Source organism: Erigeron canadensis, chromosome 6, assembly GCF_010389155.1.
Source record: "Erigeron canadensis isolate Cc75 chromosome 6, C_canadensis_v1, whole genome shotgun sequence".
Classification (NCBI taxonomy): Eukaryota; Viridiplantae; Streptophyta; class Magnoliopsida; order Asterales; family Asteraceae; genus Erigeron; species Erigeron canadensis.
The window spans coordinates 42577738-42592910 of NC_057766.1; the positions used below are offsets into that span (position 1 = coordinate 42577738).

Consider the following 15173-nt stretch of genomic DNA (forward strand, 5'->3'; position numbering starts at 1 on the left):
TAAAGGATCAAAAGAATGAATTTCATTATGTTTCTCCACTCGGACAATTAAGACAACATAATTTGTGTGGGCAAAATTCGTTTTAAGAAAAGTAAAAATAAGAACAAGAAGAATAAAGAAAACATACAGGAAATTCTATACTTTCTGGGATTTTTATGCAGATTAAGCCCAAGCTCTTTTTCTTGGAACAAGATCTGAAGTTCTTATATCATCGATTTTTGCAGCTACTATGAAATCATTCATGCTCAAGCCTCCTGCAATTAGCAACAAAAGGTGGAAGGGAAATATTAAGATAATCGAAGGACTAAAAGTTGGTTCACAGAACTTTTTACTTTAATGAAATTGGCAAGATAAAGAATCCACAGGAAAAGATACATAAGAACGGTTGTTACCAATGGAAGACGTCCATAGTTCGGCTTTGACTTGATTGGGCTGTTCCAGTTGAATATTAGGAAAATGGCCAGTAGATCCGATGGCTTTATGGATTCGGTTTATGAGTTCTACTCCACATTCAAAATCTCGAAGCTTCCACAAGCATTGTAGTTTTAGTATTCCACTTTCGTTTACTAGTCTCCAACCAATAACCTACATGATACAAAACAAGATTTTCTTGTAACAGTCCAGATAGAAAGACTATATGCTCTACTTACAAAAAGCATGTACGTTTTTTCAATGTTACTACTACTCTACTAGTCTCCAACCAATAACCTACACGATACACAGTCCAGATAGAAAGACTATATACTCTCTTCTACAAAAAGCATGTACATTTTTTTCAATGTTACTAAGTTTGGTATAGTTCTACAAGAGTTCTCATAATTTATACTAAATTCATATTGGATCTAATGTTGAAGTCTTCTGCATCTGTCATAGCCAGTGAAGGTTAAATTAGACGGTACATTTTGCAATTACTTACAGTCAGTAACAACGTAAACAGTTGACAGATGACCATTAATCCAACATAATCATACAACTAAAATCTTAGAGAAAGTATGCAGTCATGGAAGTTGGCCTTTCTCAACAGTTGATAATTGACAGAAGAAAATAAATAATAATATAATCAAGCTCGTGAATGTTTATAAGGCACAAATTGTTGTAATGTCATTAGTACCTACGATTCCCTAAAGATATGAAATCAATGATACTTTTGCTTTCCAACTAATTAATCCAAAAACGAAATTATATCAATGCTGTTTGTTTTACTTCCGTTGATACTTCCTCCTTGAAAGAAAACTATGTTTCCTTAACAAGGTTACTCGCACGATATAAGGTAATACACCCTGAGCTTTTGACTTCCATTTCTACAAGAATTTCCCGCTTTAATTTCACTTCTATTATAGGCTAGATCACAACATCACTACTTTTTATTTGTTAATGCATTCAACAAAAAATAAAGATCTAGTTATATATAACAAGAACTAGTCGTCTTTTCTTAGCATAAAATCAAAGACATTTAAACTTCCAATCCCCGAAATCCTAATCAGCCTAGATTTAGTCTAATCCCTTGCCACAATTACAATTCTTGAAAAGATATAAACCTGTACGCTGTAAAAATTCACTTGTTTTTATCCTTTCTAAAGTCTAAACCAAGTTTGATCTCTTTTAACCTTAGCTCTGTTGATTCTCTACCTGACATGGTTTAAAGGGCCCATATCATGTCTATTCCGTGTGTCCCACGTAATGAAGTTATAAAACGAGGAATGAATTCTAGTATCATTACTATCATCATCATATCACTTGAAGATAGAGCAACACCGCCTACATTCCTATGCAAGTAACAAAAGGCTGCAAAAGAGAGCTATAGATAGTCCAAGATTCTAGCAGCCCATAAAAGGCCATGATACAAGATCGGCTAAAAAGCACAAGAAGAATAACGGTTCTCAATCTTTCATGTGGTACAAGATTTCAGAGAATTGGACAGTTTGAGGCTTCTTAGTTGATGTTTTAGAATGCAGGCAACCCTGAACATTTCATACATGAGGGGACGTGTTACGCAAGTCAGCTGCAATAGTGTGTGTGACTGTGTGAGGAGCTGTAATGACTAATGAGCATATGAGCTGAGTTGGTAACACACATCTTTTTGCCCTAAAAGAAACCTATTTGGCCTAGCCCCTCATCTAACAGATTTGAAAAGGCCTTCCATACTATGATTATATATGTAGCCTGATCATAATTGTCAACAAACTAGCTGTATACTGACTTGAAGAATTCTCAACATCTACATATAACATAAATCCATAACATTCAAAAAGGGTAATTGGATGGGAACCCCCTGATCCCATGTACCATTTGGTACCCACTAATCCCCCAGCCAGGCTAATGTCCAAGTGAATCTCAACCACTTAATAATCCCCTGATTATCTCAAGTTTGCCTTGGGCAAGACTTGGACCCAGGACCTCTCCTGGAAAGTGGCGGCTGGTGGCCACTAGGCTATTACCTAGTGGTTATATATCCATAACATTCTACAATTCATGACTTATAATAAATGAAAATTACAAGAGTAGGGAAGGAGAAATTCAAATTGGCTTTTCTATAGATTTACAAAATAAGGAATAAATCTAGAGATAATAAGGTGAATCTGTTAGCTGCCATGAATACGATACTACAAAGACACTAAACTAAGATTTTATGGCTTTCCACCAAGTACTAACTTTCACGAGAGACTACAAAACTAAATGTTGTTTGTTTCCGTGCAGTTATAACAAACTCTGCATATTGGTAAATGGAAAAATCTCCAATTAAAGAAAAAAAAATTAATACATACTAAGATGTCGATTATCAGTAAAACGCCACTATATGCCATATCCGGAAAGTGGGCAGAGACTTCGGTTTGAGTTCCTGATACTTATATTTTCATATATTGAAAAGGCCAATCAGTGCTCCATTCCACATCATATGCAACTTCAGCAAACCAAACTGAAGATCATACTCCTTTGACTTTGAAAGTCAAACTATGAAATTACTATGGACTTAACAACCAACTAAACACCAAATTTATCTACTTTTTACATAGTTTCTAGAATTCCAACATAGAATTTTCAAAACCAACAACTTCATTATAATATATTACTAGTTCAAAAGCATTCATATTGACCAACACCCATATCATAAAATCAAACAATATACTAACAATCTACTAACATAAGTAAAAATTACAGTACCAAATATATATTGAAACAATACAAGGATATAATTGTAAAACAAACCTTTCTCAAGAGATTCTTGGCATCATCTTCAGACATAGGAGACTGCAAATGTGAAACTGGAAGGCATTCTTGTTGAGAAAGAGACATAGCAGCAACATTTGGTATCAAAATCTTGTGTTCTGTATCATGATAACCAACTTTATCACTGAAATTTGACTCTATTTCAGCTGGAAAAGGATCTCTAGCACCAAAATCACCCAAAAAATCATTACCCAGAGAAAAATTTCTTGTTCTTGTTCTTGTAGAAAACTTGTGTGTGAAAATGGCGAATTTATGGGTTTGGTTTGTTGAGAAAGTGAGTGTGGGAGGAAGGCATAAAGTTGGCAAAATCGCCATTTGAGAGAAAACTATGTGTTATCTTCTTGTTTTCTCTTTGCCAAATGCTGGGGATGATTTGTTTGGTTTTCTGTATCTTATCCTAGTGGCTAAAAAACAAAAGAAAAAAGCGTGACCCGGTTTTATTCAGGAGTGTTTTAGCCTTTACTTTATTGTGGTTGAAAAATTCGATGATTTTGGGAATGTTTAACTTCAACATTAGAAATTTAGAAAATAGAAAATAGAATATTATCTAACTTTAACATTAAAAATTTACTTTCTATTTTGGGAAAGAAAATAGAAAGTAGCTACTATCTCCGTTAGAAATTTAGAAGCGTCATACTTTTAATAATCAAAATCTATATTTTTAAACTTTAACATTAAATATATTTAGTTGTGTTATATAGAACTTTTTATATATATATATAACCCGAGGAAAGTTATTTTGAGAACCATAAAAAAAAAAGAACGCGAGAACCAATCTGGGCCACACATCTCATCTTCTTTTTTCTCTCTCATCACTTTCATCCAAATTTTTCAAAACGTTTTATCTCACAAACCGTGCATCGTTAGACGAAAAAAAAACCATGGGTAGTCTTAAAATTTCGTCCTCTTTCATTAGAGATGTGACTTGATATACTTTTGACAAACTTTTAAATTTCGAAAAAAAAAATTTTTTCGAATTTTTTTTTTACCTGCACATGTGTAGGATGTGTATGATGTATACCCTACACATGTCCTGCACATGTGTAGGACATCCTACACATGTGTAGGATTATCGCTAAAAAAAAAATTAAAAAAAAATCGAAATTTAAAAGTTTGTCAAAAGTATATCAAGTCGCATCTCTAATGAAAGAGCACGAAATTTTAAGACTACCCATGCTTTTTTTTTCGTTTAACGATGTACGGTTTGTGAGATAAAACCATTTGAATGAATTGGGTGAAAATGAGGAGAGAGAAAATTAAATATCATCAAGATCAAAATCAATGGCCAGGATTGGTTCTCGCGTTCTTTTATTTTTATGGTTCTCAAAATAACTCACCCCTTGATAAAAGTTATACCATGCAATAAAAACATGTCTAAAACAAAATCAATTCATATAACTTTATCAAATATTATCTAACATTATTTAAGATTAAATTTATCAATATTAAACTTTGAAAATGCAAAATATGACATTTTTATGTATAATTTATGTTAGTCTTCGTGTATATATAGTATTTGGATTTGATTTGACATGCATATAATTTTTTTATTGGTTGGGGAATAACATAAAATCCTTAGTTCGTTGGTAAACAAATTAGGTTAGAAGTTTTTTCTTAAAAGCTCCTAAAAATTTCTCACCAAACATACCCAAAAAATTAAATGGATGAGGATTTTATATTCAAGTTATCCGAAAAAAACGTGTAAATCTTGAGTCATAGCAAGATTCGAATCTAGAATATGAACTTCAAAGACCTTAACTATAAAACATATATTGTGTGTGGCTTATAATTGACATAATTACCTATTGTTAGAAATAAACTTTCCTTCATAGTTCACCATCTATATATATTAACCATCAAAATTATTTAGCTAATTTAAGTATAAAGGGTTTTGTATGATGAAAAACCAACAAAGCTAAAATGAATCAAATGGCTTCATTATGCAAAACCTATATCGTTTTCCTCCTCGTATGGCCTCAATTGTTTTCATTTTGCGTATTTGCCGCCCGAGGGGCCGGTGGTCGTGGCAATCATGGTGGAGGAGGAGGAGCCGATTACACAAAGCCAGAGATTGTAACCAACTTTAAAGGAGCATGGGTGGTGGATAATCCAAATGCAGGTGTGGCTGCCATGCAACTACAATTGATGCCTAATGATAAAGTCGTTTGGTTTGATACAACCTCACTTGGCCCTTCTGCTCGAAAGTTAGACCCCCCGGGAAATTGTCCTCGTAACCCGGATCTCAAAAACCAGCCCGATTGCTTTGCACATGCTATCGCCTACGACTGGAAAACCTCAAAAAGTAGAACCATTGTGGTATGTGTCTAGTTAACCGTTGCGATTTTGTGTTACCTTCATTCCATTCTAAATGTCCTGGTTTGACCGTGTGAGCCTTTTCTTTCAACTTTGACCGTAAATAACTCTATTTCTCATATATAATACTTGATGAAAGTTATACCAATGAAAAGTATATTTAAACCCAATAAAACTATATAATTTATTATCAAACATTACATAATACAAACAAAAATATTTACGGTCAAAATTGAAAGAAAAATACTCAAAAAGTCAAACTATGTCATTTAAAATGAGACGATTAAGAATTTAGCTCAATATATAAGGAATTCGCATGCATTATGTCTACAATTGCAGCTATCAGGTGAACCATGGTGCTCTTCAGGGAACTTGTGGCCTAATGGTAACCTTGTGGCTACAGGAGGTACCTTTAGTGGTGTCAAAGCTATTAGAATGCTTCCTAAAGATGACCCGAATGCAAATTTTATTGAAAGAAAAGATGCTCTTGGTGACTTCAGATGGTATGTCATAACATTTTACGCGATTTTCCATAATACGTGACCTGAAATTGAATCAATCAATCACAGGTATGCATCTAATCAAGTTTTAGAAGATGGAAGTGCAATATTGGTTGGAGGTCGGGAAGCCTTCAGCATTGAAATTGTCCCACCATCACTTGACTTCAAACCGAGACGAATTGACTTCCCTTTCCTCAAAGAAACGTGTACACCTCCAAAGGGACCAAACCGATTCATCGAGAACAACCTGTACCCGTTCGTTTACCTACTTCCAGACGGCAATGTGTTCCTTTTTGCCAACGACCGGGCTGTCAACTTAGATCCAAAATCAGGAAGGATTCTTAAAAAACATTCTGTGTTGCGTGGTGGCTCTCGAAACTACCCTGCTTCCGGAATGTCTGCTCTGTTTCCACTCAAGCTTTCTGATGACAACACACATCCGCTTAATGTGGAAGTTGTTGTTTGTGGTGGTAACAAGCCTGATGCATTTGAAAAAGTTGATGCAAAACATGTCAAAGAGAAAATATACGTACCTGCATTACAGGATTGCCATAGAATCCATCCAATGAAGGACGGTGCTAATTGGGCGAACGAACAAGTAATGCCAACACCGAGGGTCATGGGCGACCTTTTACACCTCCCGACTGGAGATCTTATCATGATTAATGGCGCGAAAAAAGGTACTGCTGCTTGGGAGGATGCGATCGAGCCTAATTTTGTACCAATCATATATAGTCCAAATAAACCAAGGGGTCAAAGGTTTAAGGAAATGGCTCCTACAACTATTGCTAGAATGTATCATTCTACTGCAGCATTGTTACCGGACACTAGGATTTTGGTTGCTGGTAGTAACCCACACGAGTTCTACACTTTCAATATCCCACTCCCAACCGAATTGAGAGTCGAGAAATTCTCTCCTCATTACCTAGATCCTGCCCTTGATAAGGATAGGCTCGAGATATGTGACCCTCGGACCGATAAGGTTTTGAAGTATGGTGCACCATTTAAGATTGCTGTTACATTCAAGTCTAACATAAAGTTATTGCTTGGTGAGGCTAAGGTAACTTTGGTTTACCCACCTTTCACCACTCATGGATTCTCCCAAAATCAAAGACTGATCGTTCCCAAGATAAAGGGGATCGATAATAATGTGATCAGCGCTCTTGCACCACCGTCTGGAAAGATTGCGCCTCCGGGTTACTATATGATGTTTGTGAATCGCCTTGGCGTTCCCGGACATGGTATTTGGGTACATATTGATTAGTGTTGCAACCATATCAACTTGTGTGTTGAGCTTGTATATCGGTTTGTTAATTAGGTTTTTAGCTTAATGATTAGACTGATAATTATGGTTATGAAACTAGATTAATGCAGTAAGACACGAATGTCTTTTTTGTTTAAATTCTAAAATCAAAGATATGCTGCTTTATTTGTTAAACCCTCAATTTTCAATATTTTTTTAGGTTGCTCAGTTAACAACTTTATTCAATAATAACACATGACATAGGTATACCGATAATAATGCCTCTGTTTCTACATGTTTTGTATGGTGGTTTTTAAAAAATGGATTCGTGTTGCTGTTACTTCAAATCTTAAATTTTATATTTTTTTTCACATACGGAAGTAATCAATTGTTTGAAACAAATTAAATTAACGATAATAAAAATAAAATCTTTTACCAAGTCGTGCACGTAAACTTCATGTATTGATGGTTAGCTTTTGTGTTCTTTCATTTTATAGTTAATTTTTCGGATCGTCTATTTGATTAACCAAAATCGTGTTTCGTCCTTACGTTTTAAAAACGACACGGGTGATCCTTTATAGGAGTATAAGTTTCTAACTCAGTCCTTTATTTAACGTCCGTCTAATTGCCTCCGTTTTTTTCCTCATGTGCTTCCCACATAAGGGTGTTTACGTCTCTTTCTATCACTAATAGATTGATAGTGATTAATCAGTTAGAAAGACTATCGAAAATGATTATAACTATAATATAGGGAAAAATTCATAAAAAGATAACCTATTTACACAAATTTCCTATTAAAGGTAACCTATTTTATTTTCGTCTATTTAAAGGACCTTATTTTCAAAAATTTCCTAATAAAGAGTATCTCGTTAATATTTGACAGACGACATCCGTTAAGTGGCACGTCACCGATGCCACGCCATCAGATTTGTCGGCGTGACAGTTCACTTTGACTAGCTTATATTCGTTTGGTGACGTGGCATATCTGATGATGCGGCATTGGTGACGTGACACTTAACGGGAGTCGTCTGTCAAAAATTAACGAGATATCCTTTATTAGAAAATATTTAAAATTGGGTCATTTAAATAAATGAAAACAAAATAAGTTACCTTTAATAAGAAATTTGTGTAAATTACCTTTTTATGAATTTTTCTCAATAATATATATAGAGTAACATGCTTATACAGAGTATCATTTTTAGTCATTTTACATTCCAAATATATAATCAACTCCAAACACCCGAGAAAATATCTTTTTACATGATTTTGGCACTTTTAACACATGAAATAGCACACACAAAGCAAAAATGTCCAATCACATGAAAAAATCACATGTTCACCACATAATTAGTTATATTAATATCAAGATTAAGATGGTTTAGCAATGACAAAAACAATTAAACCTGCTTAAAGAGAAGAATATCAACAACTTTTAAGGGTAAGTGTATATATAGCTTTAATTTTATAGCGGGAAAAAGTTTTAGAGTAACTTACACACAAATGTTTATAACTTTTTACATGATTTTGGCACTCTTAACACACATGAAAGGGCATATACACAAAGCAAAGACGTCAAATCACATGAAAAGAACACAGATTAATCAGAATTAATTTGATACAATTTCTATTTATTATATTATTTGAAACTAATTTCTAGGTAGATTTATTTTCTTTAACATACCAAATTAGAGAATGCATACATCGCGTGGAAAACAAGTCATAAGTTCCAAAATAAACCAATCATATGAGGGAAAAGTGAATATAAGGTTGTCTGACATCTAAGTTTAGGCGTGGAATCTCTCACATACAAATTTTTTAATATTTCTTGATTAATGAATAAATGTTTGGCCCCCATGAATTTAATGGATTAAAAAAAAACAATATATGAGTGTTTCACACTTAAACTTAGGTACGTACCTAATAGCCTTATATTCTCATCCCCGTCATATAAATAAATCCTCATATATATATATATATAGAGAGAGACATAGACATAGACAATAGACAATATATGAAGTCAAGAGACGTACGTCGAACATGAAGTCTCATTCCACCACTGCAAAACTTAAGAAAATTATTTAGAAATTGTTACATAATTGATCATTCATTGATCAATAATCTAGTCGATCACCGAGGAACCACCACCATACCGAATCGCTCATCAACACTATATATATAAATAATAATGGATCAATCAAAATTTTCCAAAGCGAACACTCCTCTTGTGATTTGCAATATAATGCTCATATCCTTCCTTGTCATCTATCTTTTATTAGAGAAAAATCCATCCGTCGTATCCATAACCGCCATTACCCAAAAATTGCATCCTTCCAAACCCTCATTATCATCCCTGGTAATTATTAACTAAGCTTCATTAACTATCATACTTATTAAGTACGTGTTTGTTTGTTTTTTTTTTGACATATCTAACGTTTTTATCTTCGAGATCGAGCATCTTGCAAGCTTTATTCCAATTTTTACTACCGTAAAAAGAACAATTTATTCACATTATTTACAATCACAAGTTTATTTGTTCCAACATGAGATATTGCTTGTATATTTTAATATATGTATATATTGTTGAAAAAAAAAAAGAAATGTTTACGTCTAGTTAAAACTTTGTGGATGCAGAACGATACCTCGATATATAAAGATGAGTTAGATGTGGAATTGGAAAGAGCATCAATGCCAAACAAAACGGTGATAATAGCCGTAGTGAACAAAGCTTACACCGAGGGTGATAAGTCGATGCTCGATATCTTCTTAGACGGGTTTTGGTTAGGCGAAGATACAAGGCAGCTGACAAACCATCTCTTGATCGTGGCAGTCGATCAAACAGCCTATGAAAGGTGCATGTTTCTTAAGCTACATTGTTATAAACTGAAAACGGACGGTGTAGATTTCGTGGGCGAAAAAATTTACATGTCGCAAGATTTTATTAACATGATGTGGCAAAGAACCCGGTTTCTTAGGGATGTTCTACGGCGTGGATACAACTTTGTCTTCACGGTAAGTTGGTCGTTGATGTTTTTCTATAGTGAGATGTTGAAAAATAGATGTGCATGATCCGGTTTGGCTGATTTTTGTTAGAGATCTTAACCAAACCAATATAAATGATTTAATGATTTATCAAACCCAACCGTCGAAATTGTTATGTCAAACCAAACTAACTAAAATCAATTAATCGGTTTGGTTTGTTCTGGTTAAACAATTATCATACTTTTAACATTCAATATATATAAGCTTTTAAAACAGCAAGGTTGGATCAACTAGTTAACACTCTTGTCTCTGGAGACAGAGGTCATGGGTTCTATCCTCATCCCTTGCAAGGCCAGAGGTCCTTTTCTATCTTTAAATAGAACCTGAAAGCAACCTCTCTACACCGTCGTGATAGGGGTAAGACTATATACATCTTAACCTCTCTTATACACCATTGAGATATTGGGACCCAAATCTCGTAAAAGACAACATTGGGCGTTACCAACTGATAAGCTTTTAGTAATACGAGTACCAAAGTGTAAATGTTCACAAATATACTTAAAATGAAACACAAAATCTCTTGAAAAATAATAACCGGAAATAAGTAAAAAACTGAAAATAAAATGTAGTTCTTGTAATCTTGTCCCATACGCTATCTCTAAGAAAATAGAAAACATATTAGTTAGATTGGTCTTTGATTGCTAATAATTAGCTTAGGAATTGTATATTTGAAAATTTTAATTTTAGAAGTTGAATATTTTCAAGCACCGGCTAATAAATTATTATTTACAGTAATTAATATTTATATATATATGTATAAACATACCATTAATAATAAATATTTGGTCCGGTTTGGTTAAATTGGTTTGATAAAAGCCTAAAACCATAAACAAAACCATAAAAGCGGTTCATGAAAAAGGAAAACCGACGGTCTAAAGTTTTTATTTCACCTCAACCAATCCGTCCAATTACTTCGCTCTAAACGGTTTAGCCGGTTTAGACGTACACATCCTTAATTTGTCTGTAATTGGTGGGTGTTTTAATTTTATGCATTAACATATTGTATTAATTTAAGTAAAACTTGTTCCCTAAGTATTAATGAAATAAAATGAACATTATTAATGAAATAAAATGAACATTAATAACACATACAAATTAAATAGTTTTTCAGTTTTTCTACACAATCGGACTTTTATTTTATTCAAAAGTCTAAAATTGATATTCTAGCTATTCATTGATTCAGAGTATAACACTCATTTTGTTGAATTTAGGTACTTGTCAAAATCTCCAAGAGGAGACTTTGATATCTTTTTGTCAAATACAACTATTTAGCATTTACAAATAAGTTTTATTGAACCTAGCTAGAAGTTTTATTTGAAAGTTAACGAGTTCACAAACCATTTAAAAAAAAAGAAATACTTGTTTACATTTAATTAATTATATTTAAAAAAAACTGCGGAATTGGTTTTTTCATTTTTTTAATATTTGAAAATACCTACAGAAAAAAACTATAAATTTTTTTAATATTGTAAAAATTTCACTCTTATAATTATATAGATAAATCGTTCACACTTAAATCAAAATTATCCAGATTTAAAAATGTGGAAATTAATTTAGAACATATAATTTTACTTTTTTTCTTGAGTAGAGGAATTTTGAGTTACAAATTAACTTTCATACTTTCAGATATAAATAATTCATATAACTTTAAACACTGATCAATATTATAAAAAAGAAAAAAAAATCCACTAAATTTCAACTTTTTGTATCTTTAATAATTTATGTCTGTCACAATTACAACAACATAAACAAAAACTAATATAATTGTATGGTTTCTGTAAAATCGAATATGATCGATCAGGACACGGATGTATTATGGCTAAGGAATCCATTTCCAAGGCTAACACTAATAAACCAAATGATCGACCTTCATATCAGCGTCGACCACTTTAATGGCGACCAATGGTCAGAAAGAAATTCTATAAACACCGGTTACTACATGATCAGATCTAACAACAGGACGATTGCTTTGTTCGAGGAATGGTATGATAAAAGAAATAGCTCAGCTGGCAAAAAGGAACAAGATGTTCTCAATGAACTAATGTGGAGAGGAACTTTTAGAAGGCTGGGACTTAAAGTAAGGTTTTTGGACACCGTTTATTTCAGTGGATTTTGTCAAGACAGTAGAGATGCTAGTCTTGTTTCTACCGTTCATGCCAATTGTTGCCGGAGTATTAGAGCAAAAGTCGGTGACCTGACCGCGGTGATTCATGACTGGAATAGATTTAATGATCCATTACGCAATAAAACGATTGGATTTAGATGGTCGGATCATTTAGGTTGTAAAAGATCATGGAGGTCATGATTTGTTTTTCCATTAGTTTCTCGTTACATATGTATTAGCATGTGATTTGAATATTTGATAAATTGAGGTTATGATAATTAAAGGATACCTTAACTTTTTTTTTTTTTTTTTTTAAAAGTGAGTTTCGATTCAGACGTGTTGGAGACAATTTTAACTAAAGATTTTCTGGACTTCCAACCCCTGCTCATGGAAAATTCCTTTGAGATGAGAACCCTAAGACTCGAACTTGAGACTTTGGGTAAACTCACCCCGGACCCACATAGTGAATTTATAAGATACTCCTAGGCACTAGGGTTTAAGCTAGTGGGTGATTTGCGTAAGAAAGTTTCGTAATTAATTAAATCCTTATTATATTTTTGTTTTTCTTTTTAGGACAAACGTTCTTGTCATCTTAATTTGATGATCATTTTTCTTATACCAAGTATTAATCATAAGTATCATTTATTTCAAACTTTTTTCTTCTTTGCATATTACAGTAATTCAGAAAATGATATAGACGTCTCTAATATTCGTACGTATAATTTTGCGAAATTCATCATCGTAGTCTTTGGGGGAACCAGGGGACCTCAGGCCACTAATTAAAACACTAATTTAATTGTAACTTAACATTACATGCACAGAAGTAATTTAATTGTAACGCAAAATCATCTTGCAAACGCAACGTCGATCAAACAGCCACTACAACATAAATGACTTTTAGTGACTAAAGAGAAGAGTCACGAAAAATACAACAAACAGTCACTAAAGCCCAAAAGACCTTCTGCTTCTGAAATAAAAAGGTTAAATTAATTAATTACTACATAGCCCGAAGTAATCTTTTTCTTTCATATGTTATATCTATACTATATTATAAAGCAAATAAGGTTTTAATTTTCAACATTCAATTTCAACAATGTACACATGATAATACATAATGTATCATACATCAATGTCTACAACTTTCTCTCTCCTCCATAAATCATTTTATTCCGGCCTCTAATTCTTTCAAAATCTTTTATCTCAAAAACCGTACATCAATAAATTATAAAAATTATATGGGTGTTCTTAAAATTTCATGCTCTTTCATTAGAGATGTCATTCAATATACTTTCGACGAATTTTTAAATCTGAGGTCGGAGCACGTACGGCTAAGATATTTGGCTATGACACTCTATGATATATCATCTCCTATGACCTATCATAGGCTATGACCTATGACCATCACTATCTCACCGCCGCAACGCGCGGATACTTGCTCTCGTTGTATATAAATGACTATATAATTAATAGCATATGCAGTAATTAATTAATTAACGTATCATATCGATCAATTTGAGTAAAGAATACGGAGTATACATTGTTGACTCGATCGACTCGGGGCTCATGACCGACTTCATGAGTCATTATCGGAGTAGACTATTGGGTCATGATTTGTTTTTCCATTATTTTCTCGTTACACATGTATTAGCATGTGATTTGAATATTTGATAAATTGAGGTTATGATAATAAATGGCATCAAATACGGCCATTATCGGAGTAGACTATTGGGGCGTTGTATAGGATGTTAATTACCACCTATTCTATATACATGTTGTGTTATTCTATGAGTTTTGCTAATGTAATCCAACTTATTAATTAACCACATATAAAAGTTTGAAAAGTCTTTGACTACATTTTTGTTAAAATTTAAAGTTTATGCTTCGGAGTTCGGACTACGTGAAGCGGTGGAGTTGCCAAAAATTCAATAGCGCGCATAGACTGTACGTATTCGTTCAAAATATCCTTCTTACAAACATCCTAATCAACACGCTACGTCAATTTTTCATCCATCCTTCTCACAAACACTTTTTACCTACAACAATAATATATTCATCCTTCTTACAAACAACCATATAAACTCCAAAGTAACTTTTATCTTTTACCTTTATCTCTCCTCAGTCTTCTCCATCCTTCTCTACAAACAACCATGGATGGGCATCCTCCATGTCATCACCCACATCAATAGTCTCCCTACAAACACTCTCCATGTCACCACAAATTTCCTATGAACATCCTTATTGTGGATAGTCTTAGTCTTTCAACGGTGAGATTGTTAACTACTCCGTATTACAGTCACATTAATTCACTATCCACTAACAATACTAGGGGCTTGTTTGTTTTAAGTGACTGAATGGATATACAATGTTTGTATAGATTAAGTCAATATAGTTATTTTTTGGTTTATTAAGTCAAAAACAAACATATTTTATTGACTTAATGGATTAAGACAACTAAAATTAAGTCATGGCTTTTTAATTAAGAGTTTATCAAACACCACCTAGATGACTTTCTATATTAGTTCTCTTTGATTAACGTCTCGTTTGAATGGAATATTTTCACATATACCAGAATAAAAGAACACTACAAATAATATTGCATTTGTTCATATTTTTAGTTTTTAAGTGTAGATTAAATTTCATACACTTTTAGTTCTTCATCTTTTTACACACATAAAAGCGTGGCAAATTTTTTAATTTGTTCACCTTAACTAAAAGTTTGGACAAATACAACATTATTTGTAGTAAA

General features: G+C 33.0%; 3 protein-coding genes across 4 annotated transcripts; 2 read left to right on the top strand and 1 right to left on the bottom strand.

The window, feature by feature from the left end:
• On the bottom strand, nucleotides 1-3613 carry LOC122603662 (probable pterin-4-alpha-carbinolamine dehydratase, chloroplastic). The gene is made up of 3 exons (XM_043776430.1): nucleotides 3208-3613; nucleotides 393-585; nucleotides 1-254 (listed from the first exon to the last, which is right to left on the bottom strand). The coding sequence occupies exons 1-3, from the start codon at nucleotides 3541-3543 to the stop codon at nucleotides 163-165; spliced, it is 621 nt and encodes a 206-aa protein (XP_043632365.1). The 5' UTR covers nucleotides 3544-3613; the 3' UTR covers nucleotides 1-162.
• A 1544-nt stretch (nucleotides 3614-5157) lies between these two features.
• On the top strand, nucleotides 5158-7380 carry LOC122606126 (putative aldehyde oxidase Art an 7). The gene is made up of 3 exons (XM_043779089.1): nucleotides 5158-5544; nucleotides 5881-6044; nucleotides 6111-7380. Exons 1-3 carry the CDS (start codon nucleotides 5158-5160, stop codon nucleotides 7303-7305), a joined length of 1746 nt encoding a protein of 581 aa, XP_043635024.1. The 3' UTR covers nucleotides 7306-7380.
• A 1919-nt stretch (nucleotides 7381-9299) lies between these two features.
• Nucleotides 9300-14109, top strand: LOC122605192 (uncharacterized protein At1g28695-like). 2 transcript variants are annotated; one of them, XM_043778092.1, is made up of 4 exons: nucleotides 9300-9637; nucleotides 9916-10293; nucleotides 12125-12657; nucleotides 14067-14109. In XM_043778092.1, the coding sequence occupies exons 1-3, from the start codon at nucleotides 9470-9472 to the stop codon at nucleotides 12626-12628; spliced, it is 1050 nt and encodes a 349-aa protein (XP_043634027.1). In that variant the 5' UTR covers nucleotides 9300-9469; the 3' UTR covers nucleotides 12629-12657; nucleotides 14067-14109. The 2 variants fall into 2 exon arrangements, with proteins under 2 accessions (XP_043634027.1, XP_043634028.1); XM_043778093.1 differs by lacking the exon at nucleotides 14067-14109 and having other exon boundaries at nucleotides 12125-12713.
• The last annotated feature ends 1064 nt before the right edge of the window (nucleotides 14110-15173 follow it).

Excerpts from the sequence above, each read along its gene's own strand:
- LOC122603662 (XM_043776430.1), bottom strand. The coding sequence starts at position 3,543 with ATGGCGATTTTGCCAACTTTATGCCTTCCTCCCACACTCACTTTCTCA. Across the intron at positions 586-3,207 it reads CCAAGAATCTCTTGAGAAAG|GTTATTGGTTGGAGACTAGT; the intron begins GTTTGTTTTACA and ends TGTATCATGTAG. Across the intron at positions 255-392 it reads ACTATGGACGTCTTCCATTG|GAGGCTTGAGCATGAATGAT; the intron begins GTAACAACCGTT and ends TGCTAATTGCAG.
- LOC122605192 (XM_043778092.1), top strand. The coding sequence starts at position 9,470 with ATGGATCAATCAAAATTTTCCAAAGCGAACACTCCTCTTGTGATTTGC. Across the intron at positions 9,638-9,915 it reads AACCCTCATTATCATCCCTG|AACGATACCTCGATATATAA; the intron begins GTAATTATTAAC and ends TTGTGGATGCAG. Across the intron at positions 10,294-12,124 it reads GATACAACTTTGTCTTCACG|GACACGGATGTATTATGGCT; the intron begins GTAAGTTGGTCG and ends ATGATCGATCAG.
- LOC122606126 (XM_043779089.1), top strand. The coding sequence starts at position 5,158 with ATGGCTTCATTATGCAAAACCTATATCGTTTTCCTCCTCGTATGGCCT. Across the intron at positions 5,545-5,880 it reads CAAAAAGTAGAACCATTGTG|CTATCAGGTGAACCATGGTG; the intron begins GTATGTGTCTAG and ends CTACAATTGCAG. Across the intron at positions 6,045-6,110 it reads GCTCTTGGTGACTTCAGATG|GTATGCATCTAATCAAGTTT; the intron begins GTATGTCATAAC and ends AATCAATCACAG.